The following is an 18,435-nucleotide window of genomic DNA, read 5'->3' as shown; positions in this document are numbered from 1 at the left end:
ATCATACATAACAGCATATGTGTAAAGTACCCAGGATAACCCAAAAAATTCAAGTGACATATTTCCATTGGTGTCCTTTTATATTTACACTTATATTTACTTTTATATGTACATTAATTTTTATATGTATACATCTACCATCCGACTTACGACCGAGTTCAGTTCCGATAAACCGGTCGTAAGTCGAAATGGATGCAAGTCTTACTACTGAATATCAACATCACATTTTTGTAATGACTTTATTGTTTTATTTTGGTATTTCATGTTTTAGTTTACTTTTTATGTTGTTAGTACTGTATTTTATACTGTAAGGTTTAGGATAAACACTGTGTACAACACAAATAGTTGTTTATTTCCCAGAAATTTGGCATAAAAAACACAGTCGTAAGTCGAGTGGTCGTAAGTCAGATGGTAGGTGTACTTACCTTGGAAGAGATGTTAGTGAAGGAGATGTTGGCAGAGGTTTAGGGTGGAAGATAGCAGGACGGTGCATGTTCAGCGGTCCTATACACATCCAACAACATTGGAGAGATACTCTCATGTTTTTCTATCGCTTACTCGCTTAACGTACTTGCTACACTGTTAATTCTACACTTTATCGCTGGCTGGAGCTATAGCCTTTATCGATACCTCCTGTTCAAGTATCATACATATTGTAGAATCACTGAATCACTGCAAAGGCACATTCTTCCTTCTCTCTTCCTCCTCTACTTTAGTACTTTGCTAAGAGTTTTTTCTTGAATTCTATCGTGTTTCTCACTTTCTTTACCAAAGGGCTGCACTAGGAGCTTTCTTTGGGCCCATGGTGGCTTATTTAGCAGTTGCAAGCACAAAAAACAATGGCACACTGAGTGTGAATAGTGTGGGAGACTGGCTTCGTGTGCGCACTGACGGGCAAACACGTACCAGAAGGTCGCCGAATCACGAGTCCAATCATGAACCACGAAGCTAAATTTTGCCGAAAAAACTTGCCGAAAGTCGGATTTCATGAAAGTTGTGGGCGCCAAACGGCGGGGGTCCACTGTATCATAAAAGGAAAGCTATTAGTGTATACCGCAGTAGAAAATATGGTTTGCTCGTACTGTCTTGCCGTATAGGCACTGACGAAGGTGATGAATAGGGAGGGTGGTGTGGGTGCATGTGAATGGCTGCCACAGTGCACGGGACCAGTCACATGAATCTCGAAGTTCACATGAACTGCATGGTAGCATCCACCGACCTGATGGAGAGAAACACATTTACGATCAGTCTGCCCTCCAAATTTGCAGATTTAAATTGTTTAACATTTTTACTGAAGAGTCTCCCACACAATCTTGAATATTTGTGGGTTTTTTGTGGTGCCTAACCTTAGTACGACCTAAGTACAATATACTTCGTTGAAAATGTGCTCATGTGGACTTCTCATACTCAAATTCCCTATCTTCATATCATTCTTTTTTATAATAAGTGTATAGTAATAATAATTAGTATATAGACAACATAGTAAAGTGGAGCAGAATCCTTTCTCCATAAGCCATGCAAATCGTAAGAGGTGACTAAAATGCTGAAAGCAAGGGGTAACTCCTTTTTTAAAAATTACTATTTTTAAGAAGAAAAGCGTCATGAAAACACTTCTTTTTTGGGTCACCTGCCTCAGTGGGTGATGCCCAGTGGGTATTATTAAAAAAAAAAAAAAAAAAAAAAAAAAAAAAAAAAAAAAAAAAAAAAACGACAACATATAGTGGTATGCTGAGTGTGTGGATCGCTGGGATCTCCAGCACTGCAACAACCTTGAATTTAGTGCTGACTACACAAACCCTTTTATGTACATTGCTAGAAGCCCACTCCACTACCAGATTTTACATGCACCTAGAGATATACTCACTCTTGTATAAATTGATGTAGAGAAACATTCAATTGTCTTAAAGATGTTAAATGAAAAACCATCATACTGTACAGTAATTTGCACCCCATCAAAAAAAAAAATGAATTTTGTGTATTATGGTTAGGTTAATATCATTATCATACACCCCACACCCATCCTTCATACACTATATTTTCCATAATTCTTTTTTTTTTCCCATATCTCATTCTGTTAAGGATGTTTGTACCTGAATTTACTCAGCCAAGTTTGCAGGATTCCAGCTCCTATGATTAGAAACTTACCATGAACATCTCCTTGTGAGCAGGCAGGAAGACCATGGCTGTGGGTGAGGAAGTCTCTCCAAGAGTTAAAAGAGGACTCAGTGCTGAGACCACAAGGCTCTGAGGGTGCAATCCTCAGTTCACATTCCTGTAAGACACCCATGTATTTATTAGTCATCAAAATAGCAATGCTTCTTTTCAGTTTTTGACACTTGCACCAAAACCATGCACTCCCACTTAACTACTATAATGTTTTAACAATAACATAACCTTTGGACAATGCTGAAAAAATTATAAAAAAGAATTCATTCAAGCATACTAGTGCTCTGCCCCCTTCCTCCAGTGGGGCCAAAAACATAGAAATATTCATCATCATTCAACTGCTGTCTTCTTGCCAAAAATATGCAGACAACAATTCTAATGACTTTCCAAACTGCAACATTTTCACCCCTCGGCACTCTTTAACTCTGTCAGGGTCCAGAGGCCAAATTTCAGTGTACACCAGGGTCCAAGAATTTAAAAAAAAAAAAATTTGTTATTTTTTCTTATGAAATGGTAGGTAGAGAATCTTTCTGAAGGTAATAAAACAAAAAGTACGAAATTTGATGGAAAATTGACAAAATTATGCTCTCGCAAATTTTGATGTGTCAGCAATATTTACAAACTGGCGATTTTGCCGACTTTGACTCCCATTTTAGGCCAATTACATTATCCCAGTCGACCAAATTCTTAGCTATTTCACTAGTACAGTGGTCCCTCAATAATTGTCCATAATCCGTTCCTGGAAGTGGGACTATTATCGAAATGGACGATTTTCGAATCAATTTTCCCCATAAGAAACAACGTAAATCCAATTAATTCGTTCCAGACACCCAGAAGTATCAACAATTTTTTTTTTTTTACCTAAAAGATAGATTTACATGCACAAAAGAACGAACATTCAACATGACAGTTACCTTTATTGAAGGCTGTTGTTGATGAATGGAAGACAGGGAGGAGGAGAGAGGGAAGAGAGGTTATTTGGAAGGGAAATCCCCCTCCATAAGGACTCTAGGGCACTAATAAAATGTATAAATGAACATTGGTAATAGGGGTAGTTGATGAGTGGAACAGTCTGCCTAGTAGGGTGATCGAAGCTAAAACATTGGGTAGTTTCAAATTTAGGTTGGATAAATACACGAGTGAGAGGGGTTGGATTTGAGTCGGACTTGCACCTGAGTTTATTGCTTGGGTAGCATTTGTTCTGTTAGTGGGTTGGATTTGTGAAGGACCGGCCTAGTATGGGCCAGCAGGTCTGTTCCAGTGTTCCTATTTTCTTAAGTTCTTATTTAATATCACACTTACCAGTAGGGTGATCGAGGCTAGGACCTTGGGTAGCTTCAAGAAGAGATTGGACAAATATACGAGTTGGAGGAGCTGAGTTTGATTTGTGTCATTGGGTACGGGAGTAAATTCTTGGGTAGCTTTGGGTGGAGGTCATTTTGATAAGGACCTGCCTTGTATGGGCCAGTAGACCTGCAGTGTTCTTCCATTGTTATGTTCTTATTGGCTATTTGTTTGTGTGAGGGAGAGATGGCAAGTTTATTGTTGGAGAATATGACACTAATATCAACTCTATGGCTTATTTATCTATCACAATTCAACTAATATGACATAATAAACAATATTAATAACATAGAAACATGGAATATACTGTAGAATGAATAAAATAAGTCATTACGTATGTCACGAGAGGTGTTGTGTTGTGTTGTTGGGTATATAAGGGCCACTGAGTGTAAGCCGTCCATAATGGTGGTGAGGCAGCGGCGGTTTTTGTAGCCCTATATAACTCCAACAACATTGGAGGAGTTGGTTACAAGGTTACAAGGAAGACTCGTATTACGACAATCCATTGACACACTCTCAGTTCACGGAGTTCACTACCTTATCACAAGATAGGCACATGGCTTCTGCCGAAAAGAAGAGGCCACGATGCTCCATGAACACGACGGAGGACTCAGATTTGGAAATGTGGGGCGAAATTCTAGCGAAGAAGTTGCGAGAGGAAGAGGAAGATCCTGCTCACATTGTAGCAGATCTGACAGTCCCAACCATGGAGCCAGCGACAATAGAAACAGGTGCGGAAATAAACACCGCACCCCCCGAAAACCAAGAGGGATGGAACACTGTGGACAAGAAGAAGAAGCACCGTCCGTCCAAGGAGCAGGCAAACCAGCTCAACCGACATGGCAAATTCAAGGTGAAGTCTTATGGGGACCACAGAACCCACTATGGGGTTGTTTCATACCTGGAATCACGACACAACCTGAAGTTCAAGATATGGTTCAACTTGAGGGGAGAACCAATATTGACTCCTCTCAACAAGGAAATGTATACCACCTTGAAGAGAGTCATGGAGACAGATCGCTCATTCACCCTGGAGGAACTGGACTCTCGGCAGAAGATCACCAAGGGTGTAGTGATGCGATACCCGCTGATGATGCCCATCGAGGCAGTAGCAGCTCACCCCAGTGTGGTGTCAGCTCAACGTCTCAAGGCAAAGACGGCAGGCAACGCACCAACCCGACAGGTTCTCATTCAGCATGTAGGACCACTGCCATCCCAGCTGGACCTCGGTTCTTGGGGCAGGTACGATGTCAGGACCTTCACAGCAGAACCAGTTCGCTGTTTCAAGTGTCAGCGTTATGGACACCTGGGTGCACTCTGTCCGAACAGAGTAATCTGCGGTGTCTGCAGCCAGCACCACCCTACCGAGGAATGCATCACCAAGCTGAAAAATGCATCGCCACCCACTCCACAATGCCCGAACTGCAGGCAGAAACACCATGCCTGGAATCCTCGATGCCCCGAGAGGCTCGCCAGAATTCAAGAAGTCTGGAAGACGCCAAAAACTCGGCAACAGGCTATGACGGATCATCAAACGATGGATGCAGAGAACCCTGCCATACCGCAGATCTCTCAGCAGCTAAACCAAGTCAATGCCCAGGAATTTCCAACCCTAGAAGCCTCAACCAGGCATCAAGGTCAAGAACCTCCTGCACCCCTACCTCAACGAAGAAACAGAAACAAGACGAACAGGAGGCGTCAACAGGGTGCATCGGGTCAATGCAATCAGCAGGCTGCACTAAACGAGCCCCCACCGGCCATAGCACGACAACGCAGGCACTCCTTACCCGGCACAGGCGCTTTGCAGACTCAACTGGCACCTCACCAGCAGATCCCGGCTACTCAGCCTGGTATACAGCAACAGACCACGGTGCATACAATAAAGAAATCCAACCCTCAGCAGTCCCTACAGACCACAGCAGCCCAGATAATATCCACTGTTTCGAACCCATCTCCAAAGCAGGCCCTCACCAGGGAGGATCTCGTAGCACTCATCAAGGTGTTCACGGATCTTATTTGCAAAACAATCAACTCCACGGAACAACAGAGCACATTCCGGCAGATGGTCAGTACTCTCCTGAGAGTGTGCTTTCTGACCGAAGAGGAGACAGTGGATGCCATGAATTTGCAGGTTCTCAGAGCGGGCAGGACTCAGTCTCCAGCTCAGGAAACAACAGCGATGGAATAACTTCGGTACCAAATCACACCCTCAAGGTCCTACAATGGAACATTCAGGGCTTGAGGGGCAAACAGCACCTCTTGCTGGAGGCAGTAATTCGGGATCGGGTTGACATCGTCTTGCTACAAGAAACTCTGACTGTCCCGACTATGTGCCCAAGACTACCCGGTTTTGCTGGGTATTTTCGGCACATGGACCCGGGCATTCACTGCAGAGGCACAGCTGTATTTGTATCCAATACAATACCTCACGAGGTTATAGCCAACCCTGTGGACTGTGGGGAGGATGTCGTGGTACAGGCCATCCTTGTGCACATACCTGGGGCGCCCATTACCATCTATAACATCTACAAGAACCCAAGACACACCCTCGACATTGCAGAGCTCCTCGCACTAGCACGCACTGAGTGTATTATTGTGGGTGGAGATTTCAACGCACATCACCCTATTCTGCACTCTCACTCAGCAACCAATGCTGCTGGCAGACATATAGCAATGCTCCTACACGATATTCCAGAGGTAAAGTTGCTAAACAATGGAGACCCCACACACCTGTTGGGTGGCTGCCTCGACCTTACCTTTGGGTCAAGACAACTCGCAGCAGGAGCCACATGGGAAACTCATCCTCACCTTGTCAGTGACCACTTTGCAGTGATCACCACCTTCAACATCAACAGGCCTCCCACAGTTGTGCTGCCTCCTAGATGGGACGTAAAGAGGGCCAACTGGAAGGTGTTCCAGGATTATCTTCATGACTGGTGGTCCACATACTCTCTATCTGAAGACTGTGATATGGCTGAACAGGAGCTAATCACTGTTCTCATCCAGGCAGCAGAGTGCGCAATTCCAAAGAAGTCCGCAGGACGCACTCACAAAAGAGACTGGTGGTTCTACAACGACGAGGTGCGGGAGCAGAACCACCGCATCAACTCTTTTAGGAAGCTATACAGGCGTAACCCTACGGCAGAGAACAGGAATACTCTGAGAGCCATTGTGCAGCATGCCCGCAGAATCTCTCTCAGAGTAAAAACTGAGAAATGGCTGGAGTGGTGCTCAACATTCGGGCATCACACCACCTTATCTGAGATATGGGGCAAGCTCAACATAGCAACTGGCAAGAGCAAGCCGAGGCCACCAGCACACCCGAACCCATCCCAGGAAGCAGAGAAACTAGTGGAGCTTTTCACTTCCAGGGGAGCCTCCACTCAGCTCCCACAGGACATCCGGAATATACAGACGGATCTTCTGCCACAGCGCCAGCTAACGATACAAGCTGCATGTGAATCGGAAGATGTGACTGATGTAGACCTCACGGACTTGGAACTCCGACGTGCCATTAAGAACACAGGTGACACTGCCCCGGTCATCGATGGTGTGACGTACTCCATGATTGCACGGGCTGGGCAGAGTGGATGGGAGGCCATACTAGACGTCATTAACAAGTCGTGGAGGGCCAGGACACTCCCAGCAGCTTGGAAGAAAGCTACAATCGTACCAATTCCAAAGCCCAAGGACCCAGGCAGTATGAGACCCATATCGCTGACCAGCTGCTTAGCCAAGACTGCTGAGAGGATGGTGTTAAACTGCCTCCTATGGAAACTTGGACCCTCTCATCATCACATATTTGGCTTCACCAAAGGAGTGGGAACAGCAGAGTGCATAACCACTCTACTAAGCCAGATTGCTGATAGCAACAAAAAACCTAGTATCGTCGTTTACCTCGACCTTGAGAAGGCATTTGAGCTAGCCAGCCCCACAGCAATTCTGGCAATACTAGCTCGGAAGGGAATCAAAGGACGCCTCCTGGCCTGGATAGAGTCCTACCTTAGGGGCAGGCAGGCCTGTGTCAGCTTTCAGGGACACTACTCTTCCTTTAAAACCCTGGAAAACGGTACGCCACAAGGAGGTGTGCTCAGTCCTACCCTGTTTAACATCCTCATGCAGGAACTTGTGAGCCTTCCCATTCATAGTGGTACACAGCTCCTCAGCTATGCTGATGATCTTGCACTAGTAGTGAATGGGAAAGGCAATTTAGAACGACAGGCTCAGAGAGCTTTGGACCTAATTACGCAGTCTTGCAAGGAACTAGGCCTCAAGATCTCGGCCGAGAAATCTCTTGCAATGATGTTCAAGGGACCAGATCCTATGAATAGATTACGTATTCAGGATATAGAACTTGAGTGGACAGGCTCCTACCTGTACTTGGGAATCTACATTGATAAAAAGCTGACCTTTCAGAAACAGGCCGAGTATGTCAGGTCACGTGCTTTACTCAGACTCAACGCCATGAGAGCCATGACGAGGCACCGTGCAGGGGCAAGCAAAGATGTACTTCGCTTGTACTATATACAAGCTATTCGCTCGCTCATTGACTACGGTGCACCGGCTTTAGCTCATCTCTTCCCGCAGAGCAGGCAAAGGGTGGAGGTCGTACAAAACCAGGCGATAAGAACTATGCTTGGTGCCCCCATCTGGACCAACACAGTATGTCTCAGATCTGAGGCCCGGCTTCCTTCCTTGGCTGACAGAGTAAGATACATAAACGCCTGCAAAGTGGCCACGATTCTGCACCGGCAGCAAGGTACCCCACTAAGGAGACGGATATTAACAACCATGTCACAAGATCCCACACTCTTCACGGACTACTCCTGGATTCGTTCATTTTGTGCTGCTGGGCGGAAGCTGCTGCCTGTACAGCTGCTCTGTGAGAAGAGTTGTGACCTTCCTGTTGCTGGGTACCATCCACCACCTCCCTGGCGCCCAGATCCAGCCGATGTTTTCATTATGCAGCTACCCATCTCTAAGTGTCTCTGCAGTCAAGACACCCTCAGCAATCATGCTGAGACAAGTATGGCACTGGCAGAGGGAGGCACGTGTGCAGTGTATTTCACAGATGGTTCTGTCGACCCTGACAGGAAGAGAGCAGCAGCTGGACTGTACCACAATGGTCACACACAAGGCTGGCGACTCCCTGACCACTGCACGATCCTTCAAGCTGAGCTGGTGGCGATTCAGCAGGCATTGTCACATGCCCTACGACATCGACTCCGACCTGTCATACATGTTGATTCCACCTCTGCAATCAATGCCCTCTCCCATCCTCAACCACAGGATAATGTTCAGCTCATCACATCGATCCTGAGCATAATGACAGCCTTAGAAGTTCAGGGTAATAGATCGACATTGAACTGGATCCCCAGCCATGCTGGCATCCGGGGAAATGAGGCGGCAGATGATGCAGCAAAGGCAGCAACAGACTATCCACATGTTGGGATTACTGTCCCAATCAGCCTACGACAGACCAAACTGGTGGCTGCTAGAGCCACGAAACTTATGGGGGAGGTCTTAGGTGATACCCCATCTCAACAGTGGTACCGAGCAGCGACTCAGGGAGAACCCCCTCCACATGATAGAAGCTGGTCCAGAGCGCAGTGTACCGCTATCCATCGGCTTCGTTTGGGCTTTCCCACAGCCAAGAGGATGGTAGACAAGGCAGAGGAGGAGATGTGCCAGTACTGTCAGCACGTTGTCCAGCGGCCCCTAACACACTATCTTCTAGAGTGCGAAGCTACTGAGACACTCCGCAGGCAACTAGGGGTGATATTCCCTCCCGAAGAGGACCCAGAGATGACTGCGGCCACACTAGTGTACCATGGGGTCAACGAACCAGACAAGCTGTTACCTGTAATAATGACATATCCTCCTCCTCGCTAGTGTCCATAGTTACATATGGTGTCGCTTATGAGATGCACCAGTTGAACTGACCAGAGGGGCGCTTGAGCGGCATGCGTCGCACCATTGTGGAAACCTTTCTCCATCGGGAGCCAGAGACGGGTCATCGCAAGATTGGGACCCGTGCCAGGACTATGGTCTTGGCGAACATTATACATACATACAGGATGAAGATTGAGACACTTATGCAGCATATGGGAATCTTTATTCAGGAAACGTTTCGCCACACAGTGGCTTCATCAGTCCAATACAAAGAGGAAGGCGTAAGGAAAGGAGGAGTATGAGGTAATCAGTCCCTCAGCCTGGAGTCGATGTGTTCAGTCCATCAATCTTGTAGAATGTACAGCATAGGGCCGTAGACGTGGCTTATATACTGTAGTGAGGTGACTTGAAGCAGACGGAGGCGGGATCATAGTGGTATCAACCACTAGTCGAAGTAGGTCTTTGTCCAAAGGTTGAACAAGCGTTGAAGAATTCTTTGTAAGAAGATCCCATGATGCTGCAGTGTCTGACAGTTGTGATGAATGGTTTGAAAAACCGACAAGTTGAAGATTGAGACACTTATGCAGCATATGGGAATCTTTATTCAGGAAACGTTTCGCCACACAGTGGCTTCATCAGTCCAATACAAAGAGGAAGGCGTAAGGAAAGGAGGAGTATGAGGTAATCAGTCCCTCAGCCTGGAGTCGATGTGTTCAGTCCATCAATCTTGTAGAATGTACAGCATAGGGCCGTAGACGTGGCTTATATACTGTAGTGAGGTGACTTGAAGCAGACGGAGGCGGGATCATAGTGGTATCAACCACTAGTCGAAGTAGGTCTTTGTCCAAAGGTTGAACAAGCGTTGAAGAATTCTTTGTAAGAAGATCCCATGATGCTGCAGTGTCTGACAGTTGTGATGAATGGTTTGAAAAACCGACAAGTTGAAGATTGAGACACTTATGCAGCATATGGGAATCTTTATTCAGGAAACGTTTCGCCACACAGTGGCTTCATCAGTCCAATACAAAGAGGAAGGCGTAAGGAAAGGAGGAGTATGAGGTAATCAGTCCCTCAGCCTGGAGTCGATGTGTTCAGTCCATCAATCTTGTAGAATGTACAGCATAGGGCCGTAGACGTGGCTTATATACTGTAGTGAGGTGACTTGAAGCAGACGGAGGCGGGATCATAGTGGTATCAACCACTAGTCGAAGTAGGTCTTTGTCCAAAGGTTGAACAAGCGTTGAAGAATTCTTTGTAAGAAGATCCCATGATGCTGCAGTGTCTGACAGTTGTGATGAATGGTTTGAAAAACCTATGCTGTACATTCTACAAGATTGATGGACTGAACACATCGACTCCAGGCTGAGGGACTGATTACCTCATACTCCTCCTTTCCTTACGCCTTCCTCTTTGTATTGGACTGATGAAGCCACTGTGTGGCGAAACGTTTCCTGAATAAAGATTCCCATATGCTGCATAAGTGTCTCAATCTTCAACTTGTCGGTTTTTCAAACCATTCATCACATACATACAGGAGTTGGTAGAATCGCTGAATCACTAAAGAAGGAACCCTCTACCACCATCACTACAACGGTGATAAGGAATATGATATTGTTTATTTGGATTTTAGTAAAGCCTTCGACAGAGTACCTCACAAGAGACTCTTAAGAAAAGTGGCAGCTCATGGTATAGGAGGTAAAGTTCTAGCATGGATTGAGGCATGGCTTACCAATAGAAAGCAGAGTTACCATTAATGGAGTGAAATCTGAATGGGGATTAGTCACTAGTGGCGTTCCACAAGGATCAGTTTTAGGGCCTCTACTGTTCATAATTTACATTAATGACCTTGATGAAGGGATTACTAGTGACATGAGTAAGTTTGCTGATGATACAAAGATAGGCCGTATAATTCACTCTGAGGAGGATATCAATGAACTCCAGGACGATTTGAACAAATTAATGTCTTGGTCTGAAAAATGGCAGATGAAGTTTAATGTGGATAAGTGTAAGGTACTTGCCCTTGGTAATGAAAATAACCCTCGAAGCTATAATCTAGGTGAAGTAGAGCTTGGTCATACAGAATGTGAAAAAGACTTGGGAGTCATGGTAAGCAGAAATCTAAAGCCAAGACAGCAGTGCCTTAATGTGCGCAACAAGGCCAACAGATTACTTGGATTTATCTCAAGAAGTATAAGTAACAGAAGTCCAAAAGTTATTTTACAGCTCTATACATCACAAGTGAGGCCTCATTTAGATTATGCTGCTCAGTTTTGGTCCCCTTACTACAGGATGGACATAGACTCATTAGAGAACATACAGAGAAGAATGACTAAAATGATTTACTGTGTAAGGAACCTCCCGTATAAAGATAGACTTAAAGCCTTAAATCTCCACTCTCTGGAGAGGCGTAGAATGAGGGGAGATATCATTGAAGTGTATAAGTGGATGACGGGCATAAACAAGGGAGACATTAATAAAGTACTGAGGGTGTCGAACCAGGTAAGAACCAGAAATAATGGATTTAAGTTGGATAAATTTAGATTTAGAAAGGACATAGGTAAGTACTGGTTTTCTAACAGAGTTGTAGATGCGTGGAACAGTCTTCCCAGTGGGGTGATAGAGGCTAGGACCTTGGGTAGCTTTAAGAAGAGACTGGACAAATATATGAGTGGGAGGGGCTGGGTTTGATTGGTGTCAAGGGGTACGGGAGTTATTTCTTGAGTAGCTTTAGGTAGATGTCGTTTTGATAAGGACCTGCCTCGTATGGGCCAGTAGGCCTTCTGCAGTGTTCCTACATTCTTATGTTCTTATGTATTCTATTCAAGATTGATGGACTGAACACATCGACTCAAGGTTGAGGGACTGATTACCTCATTCTCCTCCTGTTCTTCAAGTTTCTCCTACGTATGGACTGATGAAGCCACTGTGTGGCGAAACGTTTCCTCAATAAAGATACCCAAGAGTTGCACATGTGTCTAATTTATCAACATGTCGGTTCTCTGATCCATTCATCTACAGGTATGAATTGTAAAGGACCTGCCGAGCATGGGCCAACAGGCCTGCTGCAGTGATCCTCCTTTATGTTCTTATGTTCATCAACCACTATCACAACTGATTCCACTCTACCACCACCATCTTTGTATTTTTCTACAAACTTTTTCATAAATTATGTGTTTCACATTCTTTACCAAAGGGCTGGCACTAGAAGCTTTCTTTGGAGCCATGGTAGCTTATTTAGCACTTGCAAGCACTAAAATCAATGGAATATTATGAAATATTTCGTAGGAGCATGTGAGGGGACCGTCACTCACTGGTAAACAATGGCACACTGGCTGGGAAGGAAAGGCCGAGGCGGCTCAGAGCGTGAGTACGTGTCCAGGACGAAGGACTATTAGGGAGTTACCGGACCATTTGCGAGCCAATATTTTGACGAAAAAGCAGGACTATTTCCGAAATGGACGACTTTCAGGCCGGACGATTATTGAGGAACCACTGTATTACTTCTATTCTATCGAATGAGCACAAGAAATCGCCCAGTCAACTGTTTCAACTACAAAATAAAGTGATCGGAAATTGGTAATTTGGCCAATTTAACACAAAGTTCAAAATATTCCAATATTCATCAAGAACTGCAAGAAGCCCCTATCACGAGCTTTTACCATCCTATGGAGAGGGAGCATGGACACGGGGGTTGTCCCTCAGTCACTAAAAACTACAGACATAGCCCCACTCCACAAAGGGGGCAGTAAAGCAATAGCAAAGAACTACAGACCGATAGCACTAACATCCCATATCATAAAAATCTTTGAAAGGGTCCTAAGAAGCAAGGTCGCCACCCATCTAGAAACCCATCATTTACACAATCCAGGGCAACATGGGTTTAGAGCAGGTTGCTCCTGTTTGTCTCAACTATTGGATCACTACGACAAGGTCCTAGATGCACTAGAAGGCAAAAAGAATGCAGCTGTAATATATACAGGCTTTGCAAAAGCCTTCGACAAGTGTGACTATGGCATAATAGCGCACAAAATGCGTGCTAAAGGAATAACAGGAAAAGTTGGTAGATGGATCTACAATTTCTTCACAAACAGAGCACAAAGAGTAGCAGTCAACAGAGTAAAGCCCGAGGCGGCTATGGTGAAAAGCTCTGTTCCACAAGGCACAGTACTCGCTCTCATCCTCATATCTGACATAGACAAGGATGTCAGCCACAGCACCGTGCCTTTGCAGATGACACCCGAATCTGCATGACAGACACTGCAAGGCTCCAGGCGGACATCAACCAAATCTTTCAATGGGCTGCAGAAAACAATATGAAGTTCAACACTGAGAAATTTCAATTACTCCAATATGGTAAACACGAGGAAACTGAAACTTTATCAGAGTACAAAACAAATTCCGGCCACAAAATAGAGCGAAAAACCAACGTCAAAGACCTGGGAGTGATCATGTCGGAGGATCTCACCTTCAAAGACCATAACATTGTATCAATCGCAGCTGCTAGAAAAATGACAGGATGGATAATGAGAACATTCAAAACTAGGGATGCCAAGCCCATGATGACACTCTTCATGTCACTTGTTCTATCTAGGCTGGAATATTGCTGCACACTAACAGCACCTTTCAAGGCAGGTGAAAATGTACAGAGAACCTTCATGGCGCAAATAACGGAGATAAAACACCTCAATTACTGGGAGCACTTGAAGTTCCTGAACCTGTACTCCCTGGAACACAGGCGGGAGAGATACACGATTATATACACCTGGAAAATTCTAGAGGGACTAGTACCGAACTTGCACACGAAAATCACTCACAATGAAAGCAAACGACTTGGCAGACGATGCAACATCCCCCCAATGAAAAGCAGGGGTGTCAGTAGCACATTAAGAGACAATACAATAAGTGTCAGGGGCCCGAGACTGTTCAACTGCCTCCCAGCATATATAAGGGGGATTACCAATAGACCCCTGGCAGTCTTCAAGCTGGCACTGGAAAAGCACCTAAAGTCGGTACCTGACCAGCTGGGCTGTGGCTCGTACGTTGGATTGCGTGCAGCCAGCAGTAACAGCCTAGTTGATCAGGCTCTGATCCACCAGGAGGCCTGGTCACAGATTGGGCTGCGGGGGCGTTGACCCCCGGAACTCTCTCCAGGTAAACTTCAGGGTCCAGAATAAACAATGCAGGCATTCCTGGCACTAAACTAACATTTCCTCTGTTCATTAGTTATGTTTTCAGGCTTTACAAATGAATTCCATTTTTATTTTTTATTCACATAATGAATTTTTATTCAAACCAAAAAATAGAAGATTTACTGTTATGCAATATTGTAATAATTGTATAAATATCATCACATCTGTGAATGTATATTAGACCCACCAGCTGGTGTGTATTAGACGTGTGAGGTCGTTTGTTTACTCTTGAACATCGACAAACATTTAACATTTCTGCTACTTGAGCTCAGTTTCAAGCCATTTCCAGTAGTAGAACCTATCAAAATCATCTATTTCTGTAATATATCTTCCATTCTATCAAATGAGACCAATAAATCGCAAATACAACTATAAAAAATACGAAAAAATACTGCAAATTCGGTTTTAATCGAAAATCAAGGTCTCAGTTTTTTTCCTCTCATTATACACTGTGTGCTGCAGGATTTGTTTTATGTGGTGCACACATACCACATAGATGTATTCTCTCTTATCTAGGCCCAAATTTACACCTCACAGCTTATCAGAGTGAGCCGAGCTCATGGCATAGATCTACGGTTTGGACCCTGAACGTAAAGCCGTAGATCTATGGCACGGATCCTGAAAGGGTTAATTGTGTGTTTCATATAGGTTTTTATTTTTATGAATTATTTACTTACTTTCACTATTATTATGTGATAAAGCTAAAGAGGGTATACATACCCATTTGTGACTACAATGAAAAATACAAAAACAAAAGTACAGTGGAACCTTGGCTTATGAGTGCCCCATCAAACGAGTTTTTCAGGATAAAAGCAATCGCTCGGTCGATTTCTTGTTTCTGGATACGAGCAAAAATTCAGGATGCAAGCTTCCCCCTCAAGGGAGGTTCCTTGATGCTGGTGAGGGCCTCTTGATCTAGGGAATTGAATTGCTTGGGTGGTAAATGTAGCAGCAAGGAGACGGTTGGAGGCAGTGGAGATGTCCTGTCTAAGGGCAATGTGTGGTGTAAATATTATGCAGAAAATTCGGAGTGTGGAAATTAGGAGAAGGTGTGGAGTTAATAAAAGCATTAGTCAGAGGGCAGAAGAGGGGTTGTTGAGGTGGTTTGGTCATTTAGAGAGAATGGATCAAAGTAGAATGACATGGAAAGCATATAAATCTATAGGGGAAGGAAGGAGGGGTAGGGGTCGTCCTCGAAAGGGTTGGAAAGAGGGGGTAAAGGAGGTTTTGTGGGCGAGGGGCTTGGATTTCCAGCAAGCGTGCATGAGCGTGTTAGATAGGAGTGAATGGAGACGAATGATACTTGGGACCTGACGATCTGTTGGAGTGTGAGCAGGGTAATATTTTCGTGAAGGGATTCAGGGAAACCGGTTATTTTCATATAGTCGGACTTGAGTCCTGGAAATGGGAAGTACAATGCCTGCACTTTAAAGGAGGGGTTTTGGGATTTTGGCAGTTTGGAGGGATATGTTGTGTATCTTTATACGTATATGCTTCTAAACTGTTGTATTCTGAGCACCTCTGCAAAAGCAGTGATAATGTGTGAGTGTGGTGAAAGTGTTGAATGATGATGAATGTATTTTCTTTTTGGGGATTTTCTTTCTTTTTTGGGTCACCCTGCCTCGGTGGGAGACGGCCGACTTGTTTAAAAAAAAAAAAAAAAAAAAAATAATAATAATGAGATTTTCTTTCTTTTTTGGGTCACCCTGCCTCGGTGGGAGACGACCGACTTGTTGAAAAAAAAAAAAAAAAAAAAAAAAATAATGAGCGAGTTTCAAAACATCGCCACTAGGTGGCACAGCCAACGCCACAACATCAGCTGAGCTGTGCAATGTGTTTGTGTCGCGATGGAAGCATTTCTCATGTTATTATAGCCAAATTTCTTTTTTTCTAACCATGGGTCCTAAGAAAGTAAGTGCAAAGGACAGTACTGTGAAGAAAAAGAGGATGTCCATGGAATTGCAGCATGAAATCATAGATAAACAAACAAAGGGGTGGCAGTAAGAGCTGGTAGCAAGTAGCCTATCTTCCACTCTCCACCTCTGCCAGTGTACATACACTTTATAAAACCACTTTATTGCTTTACATCCTCTATTATGTTTTTATACAATTTCTTATTTATGAAACTAGTGCAGTTAGCCTCACAAACACTCCATTTTCTCTTATAATAAAAGCATGGGAAGATATAGTATTATGGCCATAGGCCATATTATGGCCTATTTTATTCATTCTAGAGTATATATCATGTTTCTATGTTTTTTATATTGTTTATTATATCATATTAGATGAATGGTGATAGATAAATAAGCTGTAGAGTTGATATTAGCATCATACTGAAGTATTTTTGTCCTGCCTCCTGAGAGCAGGAATTCAGCTGGAACAGTTTAATGGCATTCAATTAATTTAAATGAGGAAAATTGACTCAGCATATGAGCAGATCAAGATACATGCAAGGTCATGGAATGGATTTAGCTCATAAGCCGAGGTTACACTGTACTACTGTATTTGATTTTTCTTAGATTATACAACTGTATGCATATCCAGTACTGTAATAATATTGTTTTACATAGCCAATGTAAAAAATTAAAACACAAATTTGTCAAAACCTACGTAAATTTAGTCTGAATATACTAATACTGTAAACCAGTTTTCTGTATTTCTCTCTGAGTCCTTACTCTTCGCTCACCTTTGTCCCACCTCACCTGCTTGAGGGCGCACACCTGATGGGTGTGGAGGGTGAGATCTGGTGTTGGCACAGGTGGAGGTAGTCTGGTTAAGTGGAGTGTGTAGGTGTTTAGGGTCCAGGGCTCTGAGTGACCAATGTCCACCACTGCCAGGACAAGACGGTTCTCACCCAACCCTAGTGTGTAGTTCACAAGCCTGCTGAAACATCTCTCATTTATATTATTATTATTAACAAAGGGTTCATTTTTTAAAACTGGTCATATACTCCAGGTCTCCCACCGAGGCAGGAAGACTCGAAAACGAAGAAAACTTTATAAAGCTTTTCTTATTTTTTCAACAAACCGGCCGTATCCCACCAAGGCAGGGTGGCCCAAAAAGAAAATTGAAAGTTTTTCTTTTTAAATTTAGTAATTTGTACAGGAGAAGGGGTTACTAGTCTCTTGCTCACAAAGAATACATACCATGTAATAATATTATCACTGGGTACAGAGGAAAGGTGGTTTCTGCCATATAATAAAACCCTGGTAATAATTTACAAGACCTGTCAACTAATTTAAACCTTAATTTCTTAAGATTAGGGAATTACAGTTTGCAAGTCAAATACCAATACCGTATGTTAAGACCAAACTCTATAGTATTTATAACTTCTACATTATATTATAAATACTATAGGTTTGCTGAAATTACCACCATCGCATCATTTACATTTTAAAGTAAAATACGTGAATAAAACCAATACGTATTTTTTAAATGAATCATTACCGTACTTCTGTAATTTTCTTAGTCAACAGATCATTGGGACTCAGTACTTGAATCCATTGTTGCCTCTGATCTTATGACCACTGTCAATAGGATAGGCATAAGCGACATACCAAATCAAATCACAAGCATTGCTTCTTGAATAAGGTACAGGCAGGCCCTGCTTATACAGCAGGTTGGGTTGTGGACTACTGTAGGGCCCTGCTTATACAGCATGTTGGGTTCTGGGCTACCGCAGGGCCCTGCTTATACAGCAGGTTGGGTTCTGGGCTACCGCAGGGCCCTGCTTATACAGCAGGTTGGGTTCTGGGCTACCGCAGGGCCCTGCTTATACAGCAGGTTGGGTTCTGGGCTACTGCAGGGCCCTGCTTATACAGCAGGTTGGGTTCTGGGCTACCAT

General features: G+C 43.9%; 1 protein-coding gene across 1 annotated transcript in view; it reads right to left on the bottom strand.

Annotated features, from left to right (window-relative positions):
- The window catches only part of LOC128684253 (cadherin-like and PC-esterase domain-containing protein 1), a gene marked incomplete at its 3' end in the record, with an annotated part of 238,406 nt that overhangs the window by 10,799 nt on the left and 209,172 nt on the right, over positions 1–18,435 (bottom strand). The window contains 3 exon segments of the mRNA XM_070098032.1: positions 1,083–1,219; positions 2,146–2,272; positions 17,294–17,474. Coding sequence (XP_069954133.1) covers positions 1,083–1,219; positions 2,146–2,272; positions 17,294–17,474 — 445 coding nt within the window.

This window comes from Cherax quadricarinatus, chromosome 4 (assembly GCF_038502225.1).
Source record: "Cherax quadricarinatus isolate ZL_2023a chromosome 4, ASM3850222v1, whole genome shotgun sequence".
Lineage (NCBI taxonomy): Eukaryota > Metazoa > Arthropoda > Malacostraca > Decapoda > Parastacidae > Cherax > Cherax quadricarinatus.
Note: the sequence above shows the minus strand (reverse complement) of the source record. Positions and strands in the feature narration are given on the sequence as shown.